The 26,453-nt window shown below is 41.7% G+C and overlaps 1 protein-coding gene across 3 annotated transcripts in view; it reads left to right on the top strand.

Annotated features, from left to right (window-relative positions):
- The window catches only part of FER1L6 (fer-1 like family member 6), a 176,123-nt gene that overhangs the window by 107,842 nt on the left and 41,828 nt on the right, over nucleotides 1–26,453 (top strand). For all 3 annotated transcript variants that reach the window (XM_045004365.1, XM_045004364.1, XM_045004366.1), the window contains 10 exons: nucleotides 2,293–2,413; nucleotides 4,089–4,189; nucleotides 4,814–4,904; nucleotides 6,468–6,587; nucleotides 8,379–8,531; nucleotides 14,088–14,274; nucleotides 14,972–15,096; nucleotides 18,281–18,415; nucleotides 19,033–19,182; nucleotides 25,236–25,346. In XM_045004365.1, the coding sequence (XP_044860300.1) occupies nucleotides 2,293–2,413; nucleotides 4,089–4,189; nucleotides 4,814–4,904; nucleotides 6,468–6,587; nucleotides 8,379–8,531; nucleotides 14,088–14,274; nucleotides 14,972–15,096; nucleotides 18,281–18,415; nucleotides 19,033–19,182; nucleotides 25,236–25,346 (1,294 nt within the window). The remainder of the gene's footprint in view (nucleotides 1–2,292; nucleotides 2,414–4,088; nucleotides 4,190–4,813; nucleotides 4,905–6,467; nucleotides 6,588–8,378; nucleotides 8,532–14,087; nucleotides 14,275–14,971; nucleotides 15,097–18,280; nucleotides 18,416–19,032; nucleotides 19,183–25,235; nucleotides 25,347–26,453) is intronic.

The following is a 26,453-nucleotide window of genomic DNA, read 5'->3' as shown; positions in this document are numbered from 1 at the left end:
TTCATGACCTTAATGTGTAGCTTTCTGGCTTTTGCCCTGTAACACTAGGATGTAGGTTTTTTATTTAACAATTGCTAACAGCACTGAACAGCCTATTGTAGAATGTGCTAAAACATAATTGGCCGGTGTAAATCAGGAAAGCCCTATTCAAGTCAATGGATCTGCCTTGGGTTACACCAGCTGAGGAACTTGGATCAAATGTGGGTTGTCCTTAGAACTTTTGGTGCCTTTAACAAGACTATATTACAGTGCCACATGGTAGAGTCAGAGAAGGGAGAGTAGTTTTTTCAATTCAGCTCAGTACAAATTTAGGGCCAGAGTCCAATACCCTTAATAACAGTGATTAGTACCTTACTCTGTAAGTAGCTCCGCTGAAATCAGTGAGACTACATGAAGAGCAGGTATTATTCAAGTGAACAAGGGTATCAGAATCTGGTCCCTATTTTGCAGATAATCAGATTTCCAAAACATTTCAAGATCTAGAAAATAAGATTTAAATAACAAATAATAGCACAGATCGGGGATGGGGCGGGGGGCGGGGGGGAACAGAAGAACAGACCATGGAGAAAAGATGGAGAGTTGATGGAGCAAAAACAAATACAAAAAGAAGTTTGCAGATGGACTTGTTAAAGTACAAGGTGATTTTCTCTCACACTCACATATTTCATTTCATGTCAAAGATAAATAAAACACAGTAGTAGATAGAACTATTCCTGACATTACTGAGTGCCGAGCAGAGGAAATTCTATAATACAGGAGGCCCAAAACTTGACAGTACCTCTTCCTGTAGGCTTCAAGGCCCTGCCAGCAGGAGTTATAGACATAGGGGCCATCGGGGAATTTTGGATCTGGATCTCTGTTTTGGTTTCTGAACCTGCACAAAGTTCAGAACTGTTTGGATTGAGTCCTTCCTGACAGTAAATCATGCAATAAAATTAAATAATGGTCAGTGAAATTAAGGAGAAATGAAAGACTTTGTAAGACTTTTCTTTTACCTTTTTTTTTTTCCCGGCACTACAGAGATGAAAATCACTGTCTGTTAAGAATATAGTTGTCCCTCTTCTCTCATAATAGTACTACAGAATGGGCTCCTGCTGGGTTATTATCCTGTAAAGCAGACTGCAGGATTTTTAGTTTTTCCCCTGACAGGAATTTGGGTTTAAATAGCTGCAGTAAAAGAATGAAACACTCTTCAAAGCTGCAATTCCATTTTTAGCTTGCTCAGATATTTCTAAAGCTTTCTCTCATTAAGGATCCATTTCCCTCTAATTTGTGTAGATATACATTGTTTTTTTATTTTTCTCTTCTCATGGTGTCTGTAGCCACTTGAACTGCTAGGGCCATCAGACAGCAGGAATGTCATTGGTAATTGTAATCACTGTCACTGAAAGGATATTCCTAATATTAATCAGTACTACAGTGGGACATTCCATATGTCAAATAAATATTGTTCTAACGCCCATAAATTAACAGTAAAAACAGAAACAAAACATCCAATTTGGCATTTCATACTGCTAACAGATTAACAAAAGTATAGAAAATGGCTTTCCCAACCAGTCATATGCAACTCCTCCCACCCGTGCAAACAGGCACCAGTAAATTGCCAGGAATTTTTCATATTTAATATAACAATGTATAACAAGGACAAACTAACCATGAAAAAATGACTCTGTTCAACTCCTCATAGCGAAATTAATGATAGGATGTCACGTCTCATTCTTCTAAGAGTGCCGTGTTCTCTATCACAATAGGGCCAAATCGTCCCCTCTGCAAATACAAAAACAAAACAATACCAGCGACCCTTGAAAGGGTCAAGAAGCTCTGGGAATCGTAATTCAATGAGTTCCCATCATACAATTCCCTGGGGGATGAGTGTATGGATGGATTTTTTCTTTTCCCCAATAGTTTGGGCCAGTGTGGCCTTTTGTGTTGAAACGTTCCCAATTAATAGGATGTTGCTAAAGATAAGGGTGCAATAAAACCCAGTTTAGTTTTCAGGTGCAAGTCTCTAGGTCAGTTACATTTAGTAGCAAACCACTAGGAGACACTCTGAATGATGCAACCCAACTTTATTAAAAAGAAAATTGATTGGTTAAGCAAACAGGCACGCAATTACTACTTACACAAACGCTACTCTTATACTCACACTCAAAGATGAAATGGTGTATCAATGGGTGGCCAGTCCATTGACAACAGAGTGAAGTACACCCATATAACCCTGGCACCCAAAGATTTGGCCCGTTATTTACATTTGATTCCAGACTGCTCACAGCATTTAATGTATTTTCACAGGAACTATCACTACTTGCCGTACGATGAGAAGAAGCCCTGTGTCTATATAAAGAGCTACTGGGGAGATCAGACCTTCCGACTGTACTTGTCCAATGTCCTAGAGAAAATGGCAGATCTGTTGGTAAGCTTGGTGCTACATATGGTCAGAATTTGTTGGAAAGTATCTGTCAAAACCTTTTTTTTTTGATGGAAAATTGGGTTTTTGACTAAATAAAAACCTCTGTGGAAAGTGTCTGTTTTCCTGAGAAATTTTCAATTTCCGCCCCCTCAGAATACTGAAAAATTTCAGTCAAAGACCAAAAGCATTTCAAGTGTTCTGTTTCCACTGAAAACGTTGACAAAAGCTATATTTTGTTGTTTTTGTCTAAATTTTCTATGAAAAAATTCCTTTTCCAGCCAACTCTGGTGTCTATCCTGTCCAAATAAGCCTATGTAGCTCCTGGCCTGTAGAGACCCCAGCATGTTCCTGGGCTGCCATAGGAAGCTTCACCCTGTCCCCCTGAGGAAGCAGTTACATAAAGCCAGTCTTGGCATTATGCAGCAGCCTAAACTTGCTCACTTGCCAGGGATAAGTCCCGGACTCTCCCCCAATCCTTTTGCTATATAGACTGCAGTACAGCCATTCTGAATGATGTTCCAGATCACACTGAGTGTGTAGAGGGCAAAGGATTTCTTCTGGGTTGGCTAATTGACTGGGGTGGCATATCTCCAATAAGAGTACATTAGGAAAAGGGACCCTTCCCACAGTCCTTTATTCAGGGAGCTCTACCAGCATATCTGATAAGCAGGTTTAGCAGGGGGGAGGGATAGCTCAGTGGTTTGAGCATTGGCCTGCTAAACCCAGGATTGTGAGTTCAATCCTTGAGGAGGCCACTTAAGGATCTGGGGTAAAAATTAGTCCTGCTAGTGAAGGCCAGGGGGCTGGACTCAATGACCTTTCAAGGTCCCTTCCAGTTCTAGGAGATTGGTATATTTCCAATTATTACCTTTTATTAGGCCTGCACAGAGACTCAGCAAAGGACAGATTCCCTTCTCCCTACTTGCAGGTAAATGAAGGGAGTAGATGGCTCCTTCCACTGCAGCTGAAGCAAGGTAGCTCACAGATTGTGCAGGCACAGCAGGAAAGAAGAAACCCATGTGCTGAATTGGGAGTGGAAGGTCTTAGAAACACAGCAGATTACTTTGCTTTAACCCTTGTGCAATGGCACAGCCTGTCTCCTGAATGGGATAGCTCATTGCAGTCAGCATATGCCGCTTTTCAGAGTGTCTAAGCACCTACAGCTGTCACTGAGGTCATCTCTGAAAATCAAGCCACTTACGGTAATTGAACACCAATCCCCATTGATGTCACTGGACATTGCATTGGGCCTTATATATGAATGTAAGTGTGTTATTTTAGGCACCCAATTTTAACTATTATGACCTAAATGACTAGCCTAAGACAATGATCAGATAATGGCAGATCTATATATAGAATCCAGGAAACCACAAGTCTTGTAATCTAACCACTAGAGAATACTTCCCACTCACTTACATTTACAAATTAGGTAAAAAATATGGCCCCTAAATCAATACTTTAGGTGTAGAAAGGCTGTAGAAAGGCTCAAACAGAGTCACACACTTGTGTTACCTTCCTAGGCATGCTCCAAGCTTAGCGGTATGTCAAAGCTCAGACTTTTCAAGTTGCAAGATCACCTGTCTTCCTCTTACTGGCTAGACTCTGAATATGTGGAGTACAAATTATTACACTGACAGCTCTTCTTTATACAACTGTTTTTTTCACATCTTGTTCTTAGGAAGAAGGGTTAGAGGAAGTAAAAGATTTGATCAAAGTTTCAGAGACTGCATCAGAAGAGAAAATGAACAACATTCTATATGCCTTTATCAGTCAATGCAGGTAACCCAATTTAATAGAGGAGCATGAAGTGTACTTTATACATTGATAGCAATTTCCAGGCTATGGACCCATAAATTGGCAAGATGCATGAAAAATAAAATGAGCTTAATTTGCTGTACTTTGTATTCTGCGGTAAAAGCAGAGAATTTTACAACCTCTGGCTCCTATTTTACGCAATATAATTTTATTTAATTTCCGGGACTTGTTTTCCATCTGTCAATTACTGGATTCGATCTTAGGCTTTCTGGACTCTCAAAATAAAACATTTATATGAGAATAATTGAGAAGCAATAAGGTGCAAGACAGATACATAAAAATCTTGCACAAGCAGAACTCCCATTGTGCCCTAAGTAAGATGGACAGGATTGGTCCCAAAATACAGGCAAACCGCAAGAGTGAAATAATTTATGTGTGAACATTACAGTACAGATTGTATGTGCTTTTTAACTCTCTCTAGTATGGGTGGTGCCTTCAACATTTATATTAGACTGACAATTGCAGCATCACCATCTTCTGCTTCATGCACTGTGCCAGATAACAATTTACTTGCAGTCTATATTATCAGCCATCTTAATAAGGTAATCTCATAACAAATATTTCTGTATTACTATCCCCTGATCTCAGAACCTTCATCGCTAATGCCGAAAAGAAGCCCCAAGGGATGAACCAGACTGCTTTGGACAAAAAAAGACTCATGATGTGCAGGCAAGAACTGGTATGAACGGCTCCCTCTTTAAGCACTGGCACAATATATACATGAGTTAATCTTAAACATATGCAGTGTGTGTGTAGTAATTTGGATTTGGTTTCTCGGAGCCAGAGTGTTTTTCATAATGCATGTGAAAATTACATCCAAGATCTTTTTTTTTAAAGGCTACTGTGTTAAGCAAAACGTTTTAAGATACTTTAAAGTAATTTTGAACGTATTATTTTCAATATGTGACATGAAATAATCAATTACAGCAGAAAGCTTTGTTCTCCTTCATATCTACCCTGATTTTACAGTAGTGTAACTCCTGACAGTTCAGTAGAATTAGTCCTGATTTACACTAGTTGTAAGGCACTGATTTGGCCCAGGCCTGATTGCTTTGCTGGATCTGGGCCTAAGTTATAGACGAATCAGGCCCATCATATTTTTGCTGTTTTTACATGTAGCTCTCGATATAGCAATAGCTATAGATAGATATAGACAAATGTGTGTATATTTAAAAATATTCTTGTTTGATTTTTCAAAGCTAATACGGCTAGGCTGACTTTGATTTTCATTTACACTAAGCCTCGTTTACACTGCTCTGTCACTTCTGCATCCATTTTAAGTCAGAATAGCATAAAAAGATCTTACAGTAAATGAGACTCTGGCACAGAATATCTAAAGAGAATTAAATATCCATACATTTTTTATCTCCCCCTAGATTTTATGTATAAACATCTGTGTTCTAGCTATCCTGTATGGCTCCCATTACTGTAGCGTCTGAATGCCACACAATCTTTATGTATGTCTCTTTGCAACAACCCTGTGAGGTAGGGAAATATTCTTCCCTGCATATTACAGATGGAGAACTGAGGCACAGATCCACTGAGAAGCTGAGACAGAGAGACTAAGTGACTTGCCCAAGGTTACACAAAAAAGCCAGTGGCGGAGCACGGCACTGAACCTAAGTCTTCTGAGGCCTCAGTTACCAACCTACCCAGTGGACCATCTTTTCTCAGTATGAGAGGATCCATTTTTAATATATACACATAGAGGGACTGATCCAGATGGTTGATAAGTACTAGCAACTCCCAGTAAAATTAACACCATCTTTCAGGAGCAGGATCATGTTAGTATCATCATAAAATATCATTATTATGCAGTAAATATACAGAGGGTTCTTTACATATCCTAATAGGCCTGCATTTTCTACTACACCTTGTGGTTGCACAGTATATGTATGTATTATTTTAATGCCATTGTTTGTAGTACAGTATCGCTCAAAGCCCTCCATCAGGATCAGGGCCCTATTGTGCTAGGAGCAGTAAACACAAATTTCTGGGGACCTTCACTGTGTAAACACACACACAGGTTGGCGAAAATGCACATTTTGTATAGCTGGAATCATTTCCTGAAAGTTAATTTGTCCTCTGCTTTGAAATTTGGGCGGGGGAGGGGAAAGCATTTTCCAGAGTGAACCTGAGTAGCTATTTCTCCTTGCATGCGCAGTTGGATAGTTTGAAATACGTTTTTCATGAACTGGGAAGTGTATATGAAATACTTACCTATTGTCTACTCCTGTTCCAGGAAGCAATGTCCTCTGATGCCAATGGAATTGTTCAGCAACAGAAAAAAAAGATGTCAGTAGATGAACTGATGCGCGAAACACAGAACTTTGTAGAAAAAATTCGATTCTTGGTTGATGAGGTAATTCACCAGTGACACGGGACTTTACCTAGTCACAGTATCTAATGCTTTAACTAAGATGACACAAGTCTATATAATACAGTATAATCAGTAAAACTCTGGGTTAGATCCTGACTAGACTGACTAGCTGGTGATCCCCACTACTCTATATCCCCTCATAGGCACCAACTCCATGGGTGCTCTGGTGCTGGAGCATCCATGGAGGGGAGGGGGGAGTGGGTGCTCAGCACCCATTGGCGGCCCTGCCAATCAGCTCCTTCCCCTCCCCCTCCCACATCTCCTGCCCCACCAATCAGCTCCTCCCCCTCCACAGCTCCTCTCATCTGCCAGTGATCAGCTGTTTTGCACTGTGCAGGAGGCACAGAGGGGAGGGGCAGGATGTGCTTTGGGGGAGGGTCAGAACAAGGTGGGAAGAGGCAGGGCGGAGGTGGAATGGGGGCAGGAAGAAGTGGGGTGGGGCCTTGAGGGAAGGGGTGGAGTGAGGGCATGGCCTGGGGCAGAGCAGGGGTCAAGCACCCCCAGGATAATCAGAAAGTCGGCGCTTCTGCCTCACATACCGCCCTTGACATGGGAATGTCCTGGGAAATGGGGTTGTGGCCAGGGCACTGTGACATTGGCAAACTGGATACACTGTACATACATTTGCCTAAATAAAGAATATTAGGCCTCCATGGTGAGATTTCATCTGAAAGTAAACAATGAATCTAGGGCAAAAGAAGCACCTAAATGAAAGGTGCAGGATGGAGGAGTAGTATATAGGGTATCCCATAGGGTTTCTGCACCCTCTGCCTGCCACACAGCTGTGCGTGTGCAGGCTTCACTTGCACTAGCGTGGGGGGTTGTGGAAGAGGGGGATTGTGACCAGTGGATCAGTGATTACATGGAGGATCCATGGCGAATCTCTCACTCTCACACAAAAAAGGGTAGTGCATGAGCCCTGTTGTAGTCTCAGCTAGACAGTGTCTGTACTGCTATTCCATGTTCCTGGGAGAGCTTATTCAACCATGACCTCGTAGAAAGTAGAATGGTGGGTCCTGATTCTCATTTTCCCTAAGGCCTTAGGGTAAATGAGTATCAAGCCCATAAATGTTAAGATCAGAAGGAACTATTATGAGTGTCCAGTCTGACTTCCTGCATAGCACGGGCCATATATTTTTCACCCAGTGATTTTTGCATCAAGTCCCATAACTTCTGGTTGAGCTAAAGCATCTCTGTTAGAATTACAGCCAGTCTGATTTAAAGACCTCAAGTGATGGTGTATCCACCATGTACCTCGGTAAGATTCTCTATTCAAACTTTACAACTTATTTCTAGTTTGAATTTCCGTAGCTTCAACTTCCAGCCACTGCAGCTGGTTATGCCTTTATCTGCTACATTAAAGATCCTTTAGTATGTGATACTTTTCCCCTGTGTAGGCCCTTATAGTCCATGATCAAGTCACCTACTAACCCTCTCTTTGATAGTTTGAACAGAGTTTAAGCTCCTTAAAAGCTTAAAACCTTAAAAGGAACAAACTCTGTCTGTGCTCAGGAACTGAGGTTTGAGCAGACATGTGTCATACAGTCTGGTATATGGATTTTTAGGTGTGAATTGATAGATTCTCTAGATTCTGATGCTTACCTGTCTCTTCTCAGGAAAGGCTGGCTTTGTCTTGTCAAATTGTTGAAAGGAGTCAGCTCTTGTTAACTGATGTTTAACAAAAATTAATGATCGTTTCTCATAAAAATAGCATTTGTTAATGTAGCTCTAGTGTTCAAAGCATACAAGTTCTGTTCCATGTCATTTTAATAGCCGCAGCATACCGTGCCTGATGTGTTCATCTGGATGCTCAGCAACAACAAAAGAGTTGCATATGCAAGAATCCCAGCAAAAGACGTGTTCTATTCCCCAGTGAATGAACAGAGAGGCAAAGACTGTGGGAAGATTAAAACCCATTTCCTGAAAGTAAGTCTGAGACATTTTGATCATTTACAAAGATGTTTTGAGCAGATAACTCCATGGACACCATTTTTATCCATGTTTCACTCAGCCCACACATGTCTACCTTAAATATATGCAGAGTGAAATTATGCAGGAGATGATTTCATTTGAGATACCAGACATCTGAAATCCGATCTGCAAGGAATCTGTGGGTTTATCTATATGATTTAGATCCATATTTCTCAACCAGTGGGTCATGACCCCTAAGGAGTCACGAAAGGCAATTTGGGGGACAAAAGTGTTGAAACCTTCATTGCAATCTAAAGCAAATGAAATCTCATTCCCCAACTTCACCTCACAGCCTCACCCTTCAAGGCTAAGTATGCTCTGTCAAATTCTCAAAGTATACACACAAATAAATTCTTTTGGCTTAGCATTGTTGTCATGGATACATTTTTATTCTTATAGAAAAATTGTGTCTTAGATTATATAGATCAGTGTTTCTCTACCTTTTCAGGTTAGTGACCCCTTTTTCTATCTATTTTATCTGTATTCTCTACCTGTCTGTTTTGCTTTTAATACCATGCTCATCATCATGGTGTCTAAGTAATTAATCCCCTGACTTCCTGCTTCTGCAAAGTGTACCATAAATCCAAACTGTGCATATCTATCTATCTATACACGCACAAATAGATGTAAATTGTTAGAACATCACTAAACTTTTCTTCTCTGACCAATACATTATTAAGCAGCATTTGAAAACTCCAAGGAAAACTCCAACAGATTGACATTCACCATGCTCAGACAATGAGGAAGTGCAGAGATTCAGATATAATATAAACATTGCTGTTTATAACTCCAATTTAAAATGTGCATGTGAGATACATGTTGGTAGTCCATTGCTGATGACGACGATATTGTAGCAATTCTCAGCTATGGCTACACATATGACTCTGAAATCTGAACCCTGATGCACAGAGTTGGCTACACTAAGGGCATAGGAAGCCCATATCTATGATGTTCAATGATGCAGCTCTGTGGTGCTTTTCACGTGCAGTCTGGAGACGATTTCATAGATCCTTCACAAGCCTGTTACATGCTGATCTTGTCAAGAGACTGCCAGTGTGTCCTGTCCTGAGTCATTTGCTCAAGTTCTTTGAGATGGATTGCAGCCCGCTGGAGACTGCTCTTGAGGTTATCTTTTGCTCCCCACACAAGATCTGTTTTGGGAGACAGATCTTCCATTCTGATGATATGTCCGGTCCACCTGAGTTGTGTTCTCAATAGCATTTCCTCAGTGCTTTGTTGTGTTTGCCCTTTCAAGGATCTTAAGATTGGTCCCTCTCTCCTGCCAGAGAATGCTCATTATTAAGGCTACATATTAGTCACGTGTATTTTTAGTAAGCATCATGGACAGGTCACGGGCAATAAAAAAAGTCATGCCCCCGTGACCGCTCCATGACGTTTACTAAAAATACCTGTGACTAAATTTTACCTGCTGGGAGGGGGGACGCTCCTGACGACTGCTGCTGGAGGTGGGGGCAGCACTGGGCGATACATCTGCTGTGTGGGGCAGCCCAGGGCCCTGCTGCAGCAGGGGGTGGCCTGTGTCCCCCTATCACTGGAGGCGGGGGCAGCCTGGGGCCTCGCTGCTGCTGCTTGTGGGGTAGCCCCGCCACTGGTCTGGGTAGGGGGCAGCCCGGGTCCCTGCCACCGCTGTCGCGGGCGGGGGGCAGCCCGGGGCCCTGGCGCCACCTCCGCTGGTCCAGGTGAGGGATGGCCCGGGGCCCCGCCGCCTGCACTTCTGGTCCCGGCCCACTGCTCGAGGGCAGTGCTGGGAACCAGCTGCCTGGAGCAGCCAGAGCAGCGGCTGGTATGGCTGGCCTGGGGGCTTCCCAGATGCTGGGGTGGTCCTGGGGTCAGCTGCACCAGTCTGCAAAATTCACAGAGGTCACGGAAAGTCCGTGAATGATTCGCAGCCTTACTCATTATTGAGCGGAGGGAATGCTTGTGAAATTGCTCAAGCTGTTAAATGTGCCATCCATAAAGAGTCCATGTATGAGATCCATACAGGAAAGATGTTAGATATCTAAAATATTGAGTAATATATTTGTCCGACAAGACAGTTTTGGCAGTGTTATACAAACGGAGGTAACATGCACAGTAATAGTAGCAACAATGGAATGCAGTCACTGTCCATCGGCAACAGCTTGAAGGAAAAGCCTGGACATTCTGGAATAACGAGCAATGGTAACATTGCTTATTAAATTTATAGAAACTCATCACCTAAGATGATTGTTGGAACCATGCAAATAAAACTAGTCAGCAGACAGAGGTATCCAGCCTTCTGCTAATCATCAAGAGTACCGGTAATTTATTGTACATCCTACTTACTGCATGCAATAACATTTCAGTTCATTTCTACTTACAGTTCTTTTTAAAGAGGCTTCTTGAATTTTTTAGACCTTGCTTATGAGAAATCTCCTCCAGGTCTAGCAAAATGTTCTATTTTATTTGAATTAAGTAAAACTCATTTCAAACACAAAATGAAACTGTCATTAAGATACTCTGGTGCAGCAATTCTATTTATCAGATCAGATTAAACCTCAGAGGCACAGTACAAATAGTTCTGTTTTCACTTGAAAGAAAGTTACAAGTAGGAAACACTCTGGATAACCCAGAAGGTGGGATGTTTCCCTTCTGTTTAAAATTCAACAGTTGTTGCATACCTGACACACTATTACACTAGGTGAAACAAAAAGGCACCAGTTAAATAATCATCAATTGTTAGGGTCTGTCAGGAAAACATTGCAATGTAGTGACTGTCTAGTCACTTTTATGTCATGAATTGCTTTAGGACTAAAGCAGTGTAAAAAAGCTGAATTAAACAGCTTGATAGAAAAAGAAAAAAATATTGTAGAAAGTATTGTCAAAAAATGTAACATTTTATGTTAGAAAAAGTTTCGTCAAAAGTTTTCTGACTTGCCCTACGAAGTAATATTGACTTATTTAGGAGCTGCCATAATACAGTAGGAAAGCAGCCATAGACTGGGAAATTTAACATAGCAAACACCAGAGGCAAATTTACAGCTATTACTTAGCATGAAAAGGCTTGTGCACTATCCCACTGAAAACAAACTTTTACAACTAGGTTTGTTAGCTATTCCTTGCTTAGAATCTTGAAATACATTGTACCAAGTAGGTCGCATGGCCATCATCCCCATTATGACTTCAGATCAGCAGGGCCTGACAAAATACATTCTAGAATACTTAAGGAAGTGGCTGAAGAGATCTGAGTCATCAGCCATTATCTTTGAGAAATCATGGATGACGGGAAAGATCCCAGAGAACCGAAAAAAGGACAAATATACCACCTATCTATTAAAAGAACAGCCCAGGGATTTATAGACCAGGCAGCTTAACTTCAGAACCCGGAAATATAATGGAGCAAATAAACAATTTGTAAGCACCTAGAAGATAATAAGACGATAAGTAACAGTCAACATGGATTTGTCAAGAACAGATCATGTCAAACCAACATAATATCCTTCTTTGACAAGGTAACAAGCTTTTTTAAATGTGGGGAAGCAGTAGATGTGATATATCTCAACTTTATTAAGGCTTTTGATACTGTCTCACATGACCTTCTCATAAACAAACTAGGGAGATATAGCCTAGATGAACCTACTATAAAGTGGTTGGAAAACATACTCAAAGAGTAGTCATCAATGGTTCACAATCCGCCATATCGAGTGGGGTTCCCCAGAGATCTGTCTGGAGTCTGGTTATGTTCAATATCTTCATAAATGATTTGGATAAAGGCACAGAGAGTACATTTATAAAGTTTGTGACAATACCAAGATGAGAGGGATTGCAAGTACTTTGGAAGACAGGATTACAATTCAAAGCGATCTTGACAAATTGGAGAAATGGTCTGAAATAAACAGGATGAAATTCAATAAGGACAAATGCAAAAGTATTAAACTTAGGAAGGAATAATCAATTACACAAATACAGAATGGGAAATGACTGGCTAGGAAGAAGTACTGCAGACAAGTATCTGGGGATTATAGTGCATCACAAACTAAATATGAGTCAACAATGTAATTCTGTTGAAAAAACCAAACATCATTCTGGGAGTTATCAGTAGAAGTGTGGTAAACAAGACAGGAGATGTAATTCTTCCACTCTACTAAGCACTGATAAAGCCTCAGATGGAGTGCTGTGTCTGGTTATGGGCACCACACTTTGGGAAAGATGGGGACAAATTGGAGAAAGTCCAGAGAAGAGCAGCAAAAATTATTAAAAGTCTAGAAAACATGACCTATGAGTAAAGACTGAAACAATTGGGGTTTGTTAAGTCTGGAAAAGAGAAGACTGTGGGGGGACATGATAACAGTCTTCAAGTTCATAAAAGGTTGTTATAAAGAGGAGGGTCATATTTTGTTCTCCTTATCCACTGAAGACAGGACAAGAAATAATGGGCTTAAATTGCAGTAAGGGAGATTTACGTTAGACATTAGGAAAAACTTCATAATGGTACAGATAGTTAAGCACTGGAACAAATTACCTAGGGAGGTTGTGGAATCTCTATCATTGGAGGTTTTAAGGACAAGTTAAGCAAACACCTGCCAGGGATTGTGTAATGGGGTTCAACTCACCACTGCAACACCTCCTGCTGGCTGTCCTGAGAATTAGCTCTGGTTCGCCAGTGTGCTTTAATCTAGTGGCATCTCACTGCCATCACTTCTGCTATCAGGACCAGTGTCACTCTTAGGACCGCACTGTCCTCCTCTGGACACAGCCCTTCGCCTATGCCCCATTCACTTCTCTCCCCACCTTCCGGGAGGCCAGCAGTCCTCTGTCCAGCCACTTGCCTCAGTGGTAGGCTGCAGTCCAAGGTCTAGCCACCTGCAGCAGTGGCAACTGGGGCCAAAGTGGGGGACGGGGACTGGCAGTCACACACAGCATCACCTCCAACCCCCGCCATCTATTTCCTTGGGCCACTTCCCCATGGCCCTAGCACCTTCTCCACCCTTGTATCATGGCCTCAGTTTGGCAGCAGTCAGCCGGGAGCTCACTCATGCTCCCCTGACCCCACCCAGCACTGCTCAGACCATGGTGCTGTCTCTTCTCCCTCCTTCAGGGCAGACAGTCCTCACTCCTCAAACTCCAGGAAGTGACTGACACTGCTCTGTTCAGCAACCCTTCTTATGAGGCCCAAACTGGCCCTGATTGGCTGTCTTTCCAAACCTTCTCCCGATTGGCTGTCTCTACAAACCCTTTCCTAATTGGCTGCCTCCTACACAGCCTCCCCGGGTTGCTTTAACTCCTCTTCTGCCAGTGTGGGGCCAATACCCCACTACAGATGGTCTAGATAATACTAGTCTTGCCTCAGTGCCTATCAAGGTCCCTTCCAGTCCTACATTTCTATGATTCTGTGATTAAGTAGGCATATCATTTATCAGCATATCAACTGAGTGGATGCTCCTCTCTTCAGCAGTGCAGCTTGCCCAAACTATAAATAACATTCAGTGATCTCTCTTACTTTGTATTTGTTGGTGACATATGTTTCTTCAGTTACCAGGAAAACGCCTGCCGGGTTGGAATGTACATGCAAAAGTAGACACCTATCTGTGGCTTGGTTCCATCAAGTATTCCCATAACATTATGGAGAACTTACCTATAGGACATGAGACTGAAGTGCCCTCCACAGCTGGAACAGGGCATCATGCTGCTCCTTCACCTGCCAATCTGGTGTACAAAAGTAAGACAATACTTCTGCAGTACAGTAGCAAGGATACTTAGCAGTAGTGTGGAACGTTAAACATACAGTGCTCTAAATTAAGAGGGCAACAAAACATCTACTTGATGTAATTACATTTTCCCTCAAAAATGCTTAAATTACCATTTTAGCACATTGTTTGATCATAGCCACTGACTATGGCACCACCTTGGCAGCTGCTGAATGCTTAGAACTTCCATTGAGGGACATGGAATCATAGACATTAGAGATGGAAAAGACCCACTACATTATGCCCTTCTCTCCATATCCCTCTCAGTGCAAGATTGTTGCCCTCAGCACATGTTCCACTGTTTGTGCCCCTTAGTTTTAAATGTCCCAAATGAGGAGCCTTCCACTAGATCTTTTGATAAAAGCATACATGCTTGAATTCATACTAGATGATAAATATACATAGGAAGACAGTATGGTCAAGTGATGAGAGAAAAGACTGGAAATTAGCACAGCTGGGTTACAACCCTGGCTCTGACACTAACTTTGTGTGAATTTAATCTTTCTGCCTCTCAGATACTCCATCTTCAAAATGGTGATCGCACTTTCCTATCTCACTGGAGTGCTGTGAGGCTCAAGGTTTGGGAATTTGTGGGTGGTCCTCTTGGTATTCCCATGTATTCATGGCATTATTTCCCCAAAACTGATAACATTGTATTCATTGTCACAGCTCAGCACTTCTTCCAGTTAAGAGCCCACATGTATCAGGCCAGGGGGCTGATTGCAGCAGACAGCTCTGGACTTTCTGATCCCTTTGCCAAAGTAACGTTTGTTTCGCACTGCCAGACCACCAAGGTAAGTTGCAAAGTCTTCCTTCTCCTTGGGTAAATAAGGAACTGAGATGTCTCATTAAAGTGGTGAAAATGGGAAAACATTTTGATTCTTCAAAGGAAATCAGGAGTTACCTTACCAGATCAGATCAGTGGTCCATCTAGTGCAGTTTTCTTTCACTCTCAGTGGCCAATATTAGATGTTTCAGTTTCCCTTTCTGTAAAATGAGGATAATGCTTAATGAAAAACTACTTAACTACCATACTGAGTTGTTGTGATTGGGGAGGGATAGCTCAGTGGTTTGAGCATTGGCTTGCTAAACCTAGGGTTATGAGTTCAATCCTTGAGGGGGCCATTTAGGGATCTGGGGCAAAAATTGGTCCTGCTAGTGAAGGCAGGGGGCTGGACTTGATGACCTTCCAAGGTCCTTTCCAGTTCTAGGAGATTGGTATATCTCCCTTTATTACCTTAATTCATTGGTTTGTAAAGCACTTTGAGATCCTTAGATGGAAGGAGCTCCAGAAATGTAAAGGAGTAGTGTATTATTAAGACAAGTGGCTACTTATTTGCAGTATCTCTTAGTGCTAGACATAGTGTATATTATATCATAGCACTAATATCCAGCCATGTGAATACCAAGTGTGGTTGAAACCAGAAGTCTTAGCACAGCTATCTGTTTTGAGGATGTGTCTGTCATTAAAGAGAAACACCACTGCCATTCTAGCTCTTGGTGTGATTAAATTAACAAATATATGATCAGGGACAGCTGCTTTGATGGCATAGCATATGTAGAGTGAGTCACCAGATGCAGCCTTGTATCTGCTCTCCAAGTGTAATTGGTCTGCAGGCTGCCCTAGACTCCAGTTAGACTAGTGCCAATCTGTTTTGACTCCTTTGGATGTTAGATTCTCTGAGATTATTGGATCGAAACAGCAAGTGCTGGCTGGGTTGTATTTCTCTGAAATTACCCCTCTTTAGACTTTAAGATTAGGCCATTTCCACTGGCAAGGGGACAGATACTGCATCCTGCATCCCCTCCACTATTTTTGTGTGTGTAAAGATCAAGGCTGAGTCACTTTTTAAAAAATCTCAAAGCGCTGCTGTGGCCATATGAGTCAGTTTGGCCCTTTGGAATGGAGTTTAGTAAAGCACAAGGATGGTTTCAGAGAGGCATTACCAGGTAAAATGCACACCTGGTGCAGAGGCTCTCTGCACTACTTAAGTCCTGAGAAATAATTGCTCATTGAGAGGCCTCGTTAGGGATGCCTTTGAACTGGAGACCTCCAGACCAGCCCCACAGAGATTGGAATGAAAGGCATTTTGGAATGAGCCAGGAGTTCCCTGGGGACAAGAGAGGGGCTTCTACCCAGATCCTGGGGTTTCAGTATGCTGTGCAACCAGTACAAGGGACAGCTGATTTATTACCCATGGGGAAGGTGGGAGGGTTCTGCATGGCAACCCTGCATAGGGTGACCAGATGAGAGGAAGAAAATATCGGGACACATGCGGGGGCGGGGTCGCTGGTGGAGCAAAAAAAAAAAACAACCCCAAAAAAGTACCGCAAAATATCGGGAAAAATTGCATCCCGACCAATCTTTGCGAGACAAATGCCTAAATATCAGGACAGTCCCAATTTTATCAGGATGCCTGGTCACCCTAACCCTGCAACCTGGCCCAGGCTTGGGTGGGAGAGTTGGATTTCACTTTCACTCACCCAGCTTGACTCTCAGAGCCCACCTTAAGTTTGCAAGGGTGGAAGTTCAATAACCCACTATTTCACTTGTAAACAGAGCACATTTGACACAGAAATCATCGGGAATCAATAAATGTGGAACCCAAATCAAACTCTTTTTATAGTCACTTTTCACAGTGTAATAACGCTTTAAGAAAAATAATGTTTAACCCCTTCTGGCTCTCTGAAGGAAGTTTCTATAGCAGCAGATTCTGGGGGCTAGGGGAAGGAAAAGGTTTCTCTATCCAGGTAGCTCTCTAGAGTCAGAGGGCCTGATTCTGCTCTCACTTATGCCTGTTTTACCCCCATGGTTATGACCAGTTAAGTTAATCTTGGTTTACCCCCATTGTAGCTCTCTGGATGTCAGTGGAGTTGATTCTGGTATAAGTAGCCTACTTGAGAGCAAAATCAGACCCACATATGACAGCATTTTGTACACACAAAAGTGTGAAGTAACATAGTGTCTGAATAAAATACTGCAGGCAGTCATTTGAATTATTTTTAGAATGGTGTCCGCCAAGCACCAATAAACCACAGTGAAAGAAGACATTTCCATTTAACAGAACAATAGCAGAGGACGAGAGTCAGATTTTGCAGTGGATATTTTTTTCTTTAACATTTAACATTGGTAGATACTTTTCCTGCCAAAGCAACTAAACTGTTGTCTTTGAGGAAGTGCCTGCAGCAGCCCAGCATGTCTGAAGTGCAGCAGCAAATTGAAAGGAAAAAATAAAAAAAAATATGGATTTGTCATGAATTAATCAATAAATTACCTTATTCAAGAAGAATATTGTGAGTTATTATTGGCATCTGTATTTGAAGAAAAATGACTTGGAAAATGTTTACCTCACAGAATGAACAAGTGGAATACATTTTGTGCAAAGTCCTTCTTTAACTATACAGGGCCTGATCCTGCAGTCTCCAAACGGGCAGCCTTCCCACAGACTGCAGTATGAGGTTTGCATGCACAAGGACTGCAAGATATTAAGTCATATATCTGGTTATTTGTGCAGGAAGAGCCGGTAAGGCAAGGAGGGAAAGAGTGGGGAGCTTTTACAGCTCAGAATGCACATGGGCGGTATTCATCTGCTTGGGAAAGACTTTCAATGCACTTAGGAAGGCCCATGTTAGGGTTTTAAGGCCCCAGTCTAGCAAACTATTTAAGCACATACATAACTTTAGGTACATGAGTAACCTCGTTGAAGTCAATGGGACCATAGTCACATATGCGTATTATGTGCTTTGCTGGACTGGGCACTAAATGAGGCTTGCATGGTGCATGGGTTCTGATGCAGGACCTCTGCAGAGGTGAGTAACATTTAAAATAGGCCTTGTGCTGATTCTGTATTTCACTCTCTCTTAATAGTTTAGTTTAGGCCGCTTGAAAAGATTTCATCATGGTGCAGCCACTTTCTGCTGGAGCACACCAGTCAGTCTTTTAACAGCCTTCTTAAAATGCTGTTTGTTTTTCACTAGATCATTTCTCAGACGTTATCCCCTACGTGGAATCAGATGCTGCTGTTCAATAACATTGTGCTCCATGGTGAAGGGAAGGAAATTGCTGAATTCCCACCAGTGATTGTCATAGAGCTGTTTGATGATGATGCAGTGGTAAAGATGAAATGCCTCTTATTAAAAAATCTGAATTTTTGCGATATAATGTATTATCTATGTAAAAATCAAAGCTATGTCATTTAACAGATGTTTAAAAGTAGCTTCCCTGGCCATGTAAATCAGTTTCTGGCCCTTTAAAATGGAGATTAATATTGTAATGGACGTAGTCTGAGAACCAGTCCTCAGTTACGTCTTTGTAACCTCGTGGTCTTGTCGTTCCAGCTTGACCCTCAGATGCAAAAAGGGGTTTGCAATAGAAACATCCTTTTACTTGTACACAGTTGTAATTATTGTATTTATATATATCCAGAGACCCAAATTTACCTCCAGCCCATAGAAATCTAGCACCATCTCGTTGCTTATTAGGATACTGCCTTCAGAATTGCTGAAATGTGAAACCAAGGCATTGGTAAACTTCAGATGAGTTTTAAGAAATTCACCTTCCTTCATTTCAGTAGTTGCCATCCATTGTATTTTGCTGTGAATCTCACTGGGTAGTTTTGTCATATATATTAAAAGCCCATTTCCCACATTTGGATCGAGGGCGGGCAACCTAAGGCTGCTGCTATGTTTAGACTACTTACAAAATAACCTGAAGTATGAATCCTATCTAGGGTAAATCAGACTATATTGGCTCAACAGTAGCTGCCCCTGTGGTGAGACTCGCCGATCAGAAATACGAGCCACCTAAACTGTCTTATCACCCAGTGCATTGTGGAAATCTGTCTGGAGGAGACCTTCTTGCTGCATTCGAGCTGCTGCAGGTGAGCTAGAATCATTTGAATATTAACGTTTACCTTTGGGGCTCATAGAAGCATTTAGGGTACAAAGAGACACCGTGGTCCCAGTCTTGCCCTCACTTATACAGGTGCATCCCTTGTTAAATTTAGTGGGAGTTTCACTCAGGAAAGAGCAGACTTGGAGAGCAGACTCTTCTTTACATCTCATATGCCTAGAACATGATGCAGTTGTCATTCCTGCTCATTCAGCAGTTGGAGCAATAAACACTGCCCCTACTTCCACTGCTGCTGGCCCTCTGAATCCCCTAGCCTGGCTTGCCTCGCGTTTCCACTGGTTTTACCCTGCTCCAAGCCTATTGACTGCAAGGTAAAGTGTGGCTTTGTTCTGGGAAATGACTGTGTAAAAATGGCATCTTCTTACTGCTCCCTAAGTCTGCGTATGTCTACACTACGGGATTATTCCGATTTTACAGAATCCGGTATTTGGAAACAGATAGTTCAGAGTTCTATGTCTTTAACAACACTAATAAGTTACTACTACTTACTCTTATTATCAGTATGGAGGCAATGTGTGTAAGGAGCAAAGAGTCCTGTGGCACCCTATAGACTAACAGACGTTTTGGAGCATGAGCTTTCGTGGGTGAATACCCACTTCGTCGGATGCCACAGGACTCTTTGCTGCTTTTACAGATCCAAACTAACATGGCTACCCCTCTGATAATGTGTATAAGGGAGAGTTAACTGGGTTCTGTTCTGGCTGTAGCACATAAACCGAATTGTTAACCAGTTTCCAGTTGCAGGGCTGAATTCTCATATCTGGGCATGGCTTTGCAAATGCACAAACAAGATACAAGACAGCTTGACTTTCAGATACTAAGAAGAATTTTCAGGGCTGACAGGTAGAAGAAACTTCTTCTTACTTGTAAACTGAACAAATTTTGTTCTGAAATCAGTGAGACATAACATGTAAAACACACAGACCCCCATGATGGCATTTTAATAATCACCTGCCAGAATAAAATTGCAATTGAAAGCATGTGGGGCTAATTGTTTCCCCAATTAAACCTAAATAACACCCAGGAGGGGAACACACCAACTTAGTGGGGTGTAATTAAGGACAGAATCTAGCACCATAATCGATATTTTTCTCAATTTTTAATCTAGTCCATGTTTCTAGTGAACAGAGCAAACATTCTGTTTTATTTCACTTTTATCTGGGCCAAGGGAAACAGCACAGCATACCAGAGTGATCTAAAAATATCTAAGGCCTGAATAAAGAGCTGAAAATAAATATAAAAATGACCCAGCGCTGGCATTCAGCATTCTCAGACCCTCCATTGTTTGTCTTGGTGATTACATTGTAAAGAATGCTTGTTTCCCCACAGATAATGCTCAAGAGCATGGGCTTTAAAGAACCATTCAAGAAAAATGTGTGAAAACATATGAGAGGCTCTAAAGCATTCTCAGAGGCCTGATGTGCTGGCAGTTTATTTCTAGTATCAAAGGATTCCTGATGATGCTCAGTAACAAGAAACTTTACAATCACCAATTCGCTCTGTACTTCTGAGACAATAACCCTTTCAGCCACGTACCACATTAGATAGTTCCAATCTACAAACTGGTGTTTGTTTCAATTCAGGCTATTTTATAATTGGAAAAACAATATGTATGAGAGAAGCTCCCTTTTTGAAATTACTGCTGTAGTTCTAGGTCACTGCAAAAGGGTTAAAGTTGATTTCAATATAACAGAGCAGTTGAGCCACTTAGAGAAATAGGAGATTAGAGAAACAATGACTAATAGTGGATACTTGCTAGTCTTAATAGGTATGCAGTGCACATATCTCCACTGCTACAATGATCCCCCCCCGCCCCCCAAGACACCTTTCAAGATCCATGGATCCTTCACTCGCCTATCACAACATGTGGTGTACCTCATTCAGGGCACTGAATGCCCCAGTAACAATTATGTGGGTGAAACCAGACAATTGTTACGCTCTGGAGTGAACTCAACAGGAAAATGAAAAAAGACAAAAGCATCCTACCACCTGTGTGGTGAACACTTTTCACAAAGTGATCATTCTGTATATAACCTATGAGTCCTCACCCTCATTTCTGTATATAAATATGAGCTACTGTTTAGTTAGTTAGTCAAAAGAAACATGCATAACACATTCAAAAGACCGTCCTGGGAGCTTAAATTCATGACTCTTCTAGACACTAATAATCTTGGACTGAACAGAGACACTGGATTTATGGTTTATTACAACAATCTGTAACCCGCTGACCCCCTCTTTGTGTCTTATGACTGCAGAGGTGGTAATGGGCCACTCTACCTGGAATGTTCCCTTACAATATGTGCTAACTACTTATGCTCGACAATCTGTTTCATCTTGCATGTAGCTGTGATTTACCTCTCCCAGACCTGAAGAAGAGCAGTGTGTGGCTGGAAAGCTTGTCTCTCTCACCAACAGAAGTTGTTTCAACAATAGATATCATCTCACTTGCTAGTCTTGATCATTTGCAGTCATTAAAGATCACAGAGCACCCTTTTTGAGAGCTAGGAATGCTGGCCAGGACATCTTGGAATGGTTCCCATCTGTGTAATTACTAGAATTGTCTGGAAATGTTCTCCCTGAAATGTCACACTAAAATTTACACCATTTGAGTTTATTTCACTCATCACATTTTGTTTTGATTCAGTGACTATGTGCACATAAAAAACATGTGAAAATTCCAGTGTTAACTTTTGAATTTTGGCTTTAGAGTCTCACAGCCACCTTTTACTCTGGATGGGCCCACCACAGGTTGAAAATGGGCTTATTTTCACTAGGGAAAAAGCTCCTTTTAAAAGAAAAATATGGCCAGCTTTTAAAGAAAATTTTTACAAAAAGTTTGTAAGAAGGTGAAAAGAATCAGTTTTTGAATAGTTTCCTCTTCTGCTGAAAAGATTTTTAACCCTCTAGTAATTACATTTCTCCTGACCCCTAAAATTCCCCCATGCAATTTCAGCTCAATACGGTGTAATTCATCACTTCCTATCCTAAATTGTGACACACTGGCACTGGACCAAAATTTACCTCCAAAATAGAGAAGATTCAGCCCAGTGTTTGTGATTAAACAGCTGCTGTGTTTCACCATGTTAGGGAAGGACAGGGGATAGGAGCCCGCTTTTCAGTTTATAAAGTGCTTTGGGATTGCTTTGGATGAGAGGCATTTCTGTATATAAATATGAGCTACTGTTTTAGTTTATTATTATTATCACTGTACTGTGTAATGCTGTCACTCTGAGATGTTTACACCTTTCTGTTTTCTGCACCCACAAGGTAGTAAGGGAACTATCTCCTCTTTCTTATAGTAAATGAACTTTCCACACAGCAGCACATATCAGGACATAGAAGACAGATGGCTCCTATTTAAAAGAAACAAAAGATGTGAACTTTACAGGTCCCCTGGTGACTCTCTCATTGCCTTAACATTTAAGTGGCAATAATTATAAAGCACTCTAGACACTATATCACTATTACTATTTCCCAGAATCCTTACCCTTTCAGTTGTGTGTGGTCATTATCACACCAGGGCGCAGCTATCTGATCTAATTTAATTTGCCCGTAGTTAACCAGAAGACATTTCAGATCCTTCCTCTCTAATCCTGTCCCATAGCCACCTCTTTATGTATTATGTTTCATAATGAAGCCAAACACAATTTCTTGAGCAAAAGGAGGTAATCTGTGAAACAGAAATTCATAGGTTTGTCAGCGTTAGACATTGAGTTTCTGGTAGAAGAGGTCAGTGCCCCTTTGGCTCAGCCTGGAGTGGTAGAGGAAGAAAAGGTATATTGAACATTGATCTACTGTAGAGAGATTGTGGGGAAGGGCGCCAGCTGGCTCCTGAACATTATGGAGGGAATAAAAGGCCAGAGAGCTTCCCCTTGGAAGGCAGCAAGAAAATGGGAGAGTCTGAGCATGGCTGATGCAGGAAATTAAGCTGATATTCAGTTGATATTCAAAAGTCAGAATAACGTGAATATTATGACCCTCCCTTTCCCAGTCCCCAAATAAGACTATGATGCAATCAGCCTCTTCCCCATTCCTAGACTGAATTCAGAGACACATCCACTCATGCACACAGTGCTAAGGGCTATTTGCATGCAGGATTTTGCTGTACAGAGAGAGGGCCCAGTCTTGAAATTTGGGACAGGAGCTGAGTATTCGCAAACATAGATGACACATCTCTCTAGTTTGACAAGTCTTCCAAACTGTGCTGTACCCTGTTGAAACAAAGCCAGGCAAAACTAGCAGAGTCCCACTCGCCTTCAGAAATAGGTCAAATAATGTTGTCTACTAGATATTTTTTGATTGATAGTTCAAAATATTGGCTGGCTCAAAAGCACTAATATTTGTACTGCTTGCTTAATGTGTGATTCCTTTCACCCATCCTTAATTCACGTGGCATTTTTAAATGAGAATCATAGCTACCGTTTTGCTATTAAAGTCTTTTGAGAGCCTATACGTTAGGATTTTTATTAGGTATAGAGTATCAGAGGGGTAGCCGTGTTAGTCTGGATCTGTAAAAGCAGCAAAGAGTCCTGTGGCACCTTATAGACTAACAGACGTTTTGCAGCATGAGCTTTCGTGGGTGAATACCCACTTCTTCGGATGCAAGAAGAAGAAGTGGGTATTCACCCACGAAAGCTCATGCTGCAAAACGTCTGTTAGTCTATAAGGTGCCACAGGATTCTTTGCTGCTTTTATTAGGTATAATTACTTCCTTAGAGTGTGCCTGTATCTACACAACAGCTTGTTGTGGTCTATCAGGTCAATAGAGCCACGTTTTGGAAAGGTGCCTATGCTAGGGAAATACAACCTAGATGGAGCTACCATAAGGTGGGTGCATAACTGGTTGGAAAACCATTCCCAGAAAGTAGTTCTCAGTGGTTCACAGTCATGCTGGAAGGGCATAACGAGTGGGGTCCCACAGGATCAGTTCTGGTTCTGGTTCTGTTCAATATCTTCATCAATGATTTAGATAATGGCATAGAGAGAACACTTATAAAGTTTGTGGATGATACCAAGCTCTCTGTGTGTGTGTTGGGAGGAGGCTTGCAAGTGCTTTGGAGGATAGGATTAAAATTCAAAATGATCTGGACAAACTGAAAAAATGGTCTGAAGTAAATAGGATGAAATTCAATAAGGACAAATGCAAAGTACTTCACTTAGGAAGGAACAATCAGTTAAACACATACAGAATGGGAAATGACTGCCTAGGAAGGAGTACTGTGGAAAGGGATCGGGGGGGGGGCGGGGGTCATAGTGGACCACAAGCTAAATATGAGTCAACAGTGTAACATGTTGCAAAAAAAGCATACATCATTCTGAGATATATTAGCAGATTGGAAAAAACTTGATAGAAGAGCAACAAAAATGATTAAAGGTCTAGAAAACATGACCTATGAGGGAAGATTGAAAAAATTGGTTATGTTTAGGCTGGAAAAGAGAAGACTGAGAGGGGATGTGATAACAATTTTCAAGTATGTAAAAGGTTGTTACAAGGAGGAGGGAGAAAAATTGTTCTTCTTAGTCACTGAAGATAGGACAAGAAGCAATGGGCTTAAATTGCAGCAAGGGAGGTTTAGGCTGGACATTAGGAAAAACTTTCTAACTGTCAGGGTGGTTAAGCACTGGAATAAATTGCCTAGGGAGGTTGTAGAATTTCCATCACTGGAGATTTTTAAGAGCAGGTTAGACAAACACCTCTCAGGGATGGTCTAGATAATACTTAGTCCTGCCATGAGTGCAAGGGACTGCATTAGATGACCTCTTGAGGTCTCTTCCAGTCCTATGATTCCATGATTCAGTCTATTGAATTTAAAATGACCTGTTTCCTTGAAGAGCTTTGGCCTCATGGCAAAGCAGAGAGCATTCCAAGGCATGTCTTTTTCACAATGCCGAGCATGTATTCTGTCTGCATGACGGCCCTAGTTGCTGTAAAGTGCTGTACGTGATGGACAACTTACAGGGGGACCTGAGACTATATTTCACAGAGCAGTGACAAAAAGTTATGATTATTTCATTTTACAGATTCCAGATTCTGGTCCAGAGAGCCTTCCACCAATGGATCCACCTGACGTAAGCCAGATCTACCCAGTTCCAGCCAACATCCGGCCTGTTTTAAGCAAATACAGAGTGGAGGTAAGTTACAAAGAATCATATTTTTGACTTTTTCAGACTCCCAGACATTCTACATTTTCGCAGTGGAGCACAGGGTTTAGCAATGTGATTTTTTACATTCAAATCAGTGGGAACCACACAAAACTCCATGTGACTGTTCAAATGTAACTAAATGGGCCAGATCAGGTGTAATTCCTGAAAGCAACTCGAATAAGGCAGTAACTCCAACCATTGAATTGGATCTCAAAAACAACTAGGGCCAGACTTTTCTTTAAAGGATGGTCCCTATGCATATTTGATCAAGTGCACATGCACTCTATGCACTTGAGACTGGAAGACTTTTCACTAGCAGTGTCCATTGGTCTATGCCTTTTCCCTTCTGCTCGTGCTCTGAACTGAGGACATAAGGGATGGTGCGGACCGACAGCCTTTCCAGTTCCTTTCTACTGCCTGTGACCAAACTTCTCCAGTGTCCGCAGCATTAGCTTGCATGCTTTGTTTTTTAGTGTAAATATTGTAAATAGTTCTACCTGTTCCGATTTCTTTTTTCTACTGTTAGTGTGAGTCTCAGTGAGCTGTAGGGGGCTGTGAGTGTAGGCTGTCAATGAAAGGAACAACTAAGACTAACCCAGATCTGCATCCATAGACAAGGAGGCCAAACATTTAGATCCCTTTGGGGAAAGAACTTCACTTCTGTTTTCAGTTCTACACAGCAAACTACTAGACTTTAATGGAAAAGTATGATTGTATGAATTACAATAACTTTTCTGAATTTGTCAACAAGCTGCCTCTGGGGTGCAGACTTCAGTTCTGAGCAACCATTGAGGAAGGTAAATTGCTAGCCAGTTCTGCCTTCCAGACTTTGGTACACACACCAGATACAGCCTCTCACTCCCTGGCGATATTTATAGTTGTGAAACAGACTTCCTGGCTCCAGGCCTCCAGATTCTCCAAGGAAATCCGATACACCATGGACGATCTGACCTTCGAAGGGAATAATCCATTCAGTGAGAAAACAGATGTTTGGTACATACCTCAAGGACTTGAGCTCAACACTCTGAGTTCTGGGTATCGATATCCCAGAACGACAAAGAAAATATCCTAAGCCTCAGTTTTCTCATCAACAAC

Source organism: Mauremys mutica, chromosome 2 (assembly GCF_020497125.1).
Source record: "Mauremys mutica isolate MM-2020 ecotype Southern chromosome 2, ASM2049712v1, whole genome shotgun sequence".
Lineage (NCBI taxonomy): Eukaryota > Metazoa > Chordata > Testudines > Geoemydidae > Mauremys > Mauremys mutica.
This window is presented reverse-complemented; position numbering and strand designations above follow the sequence as displayed.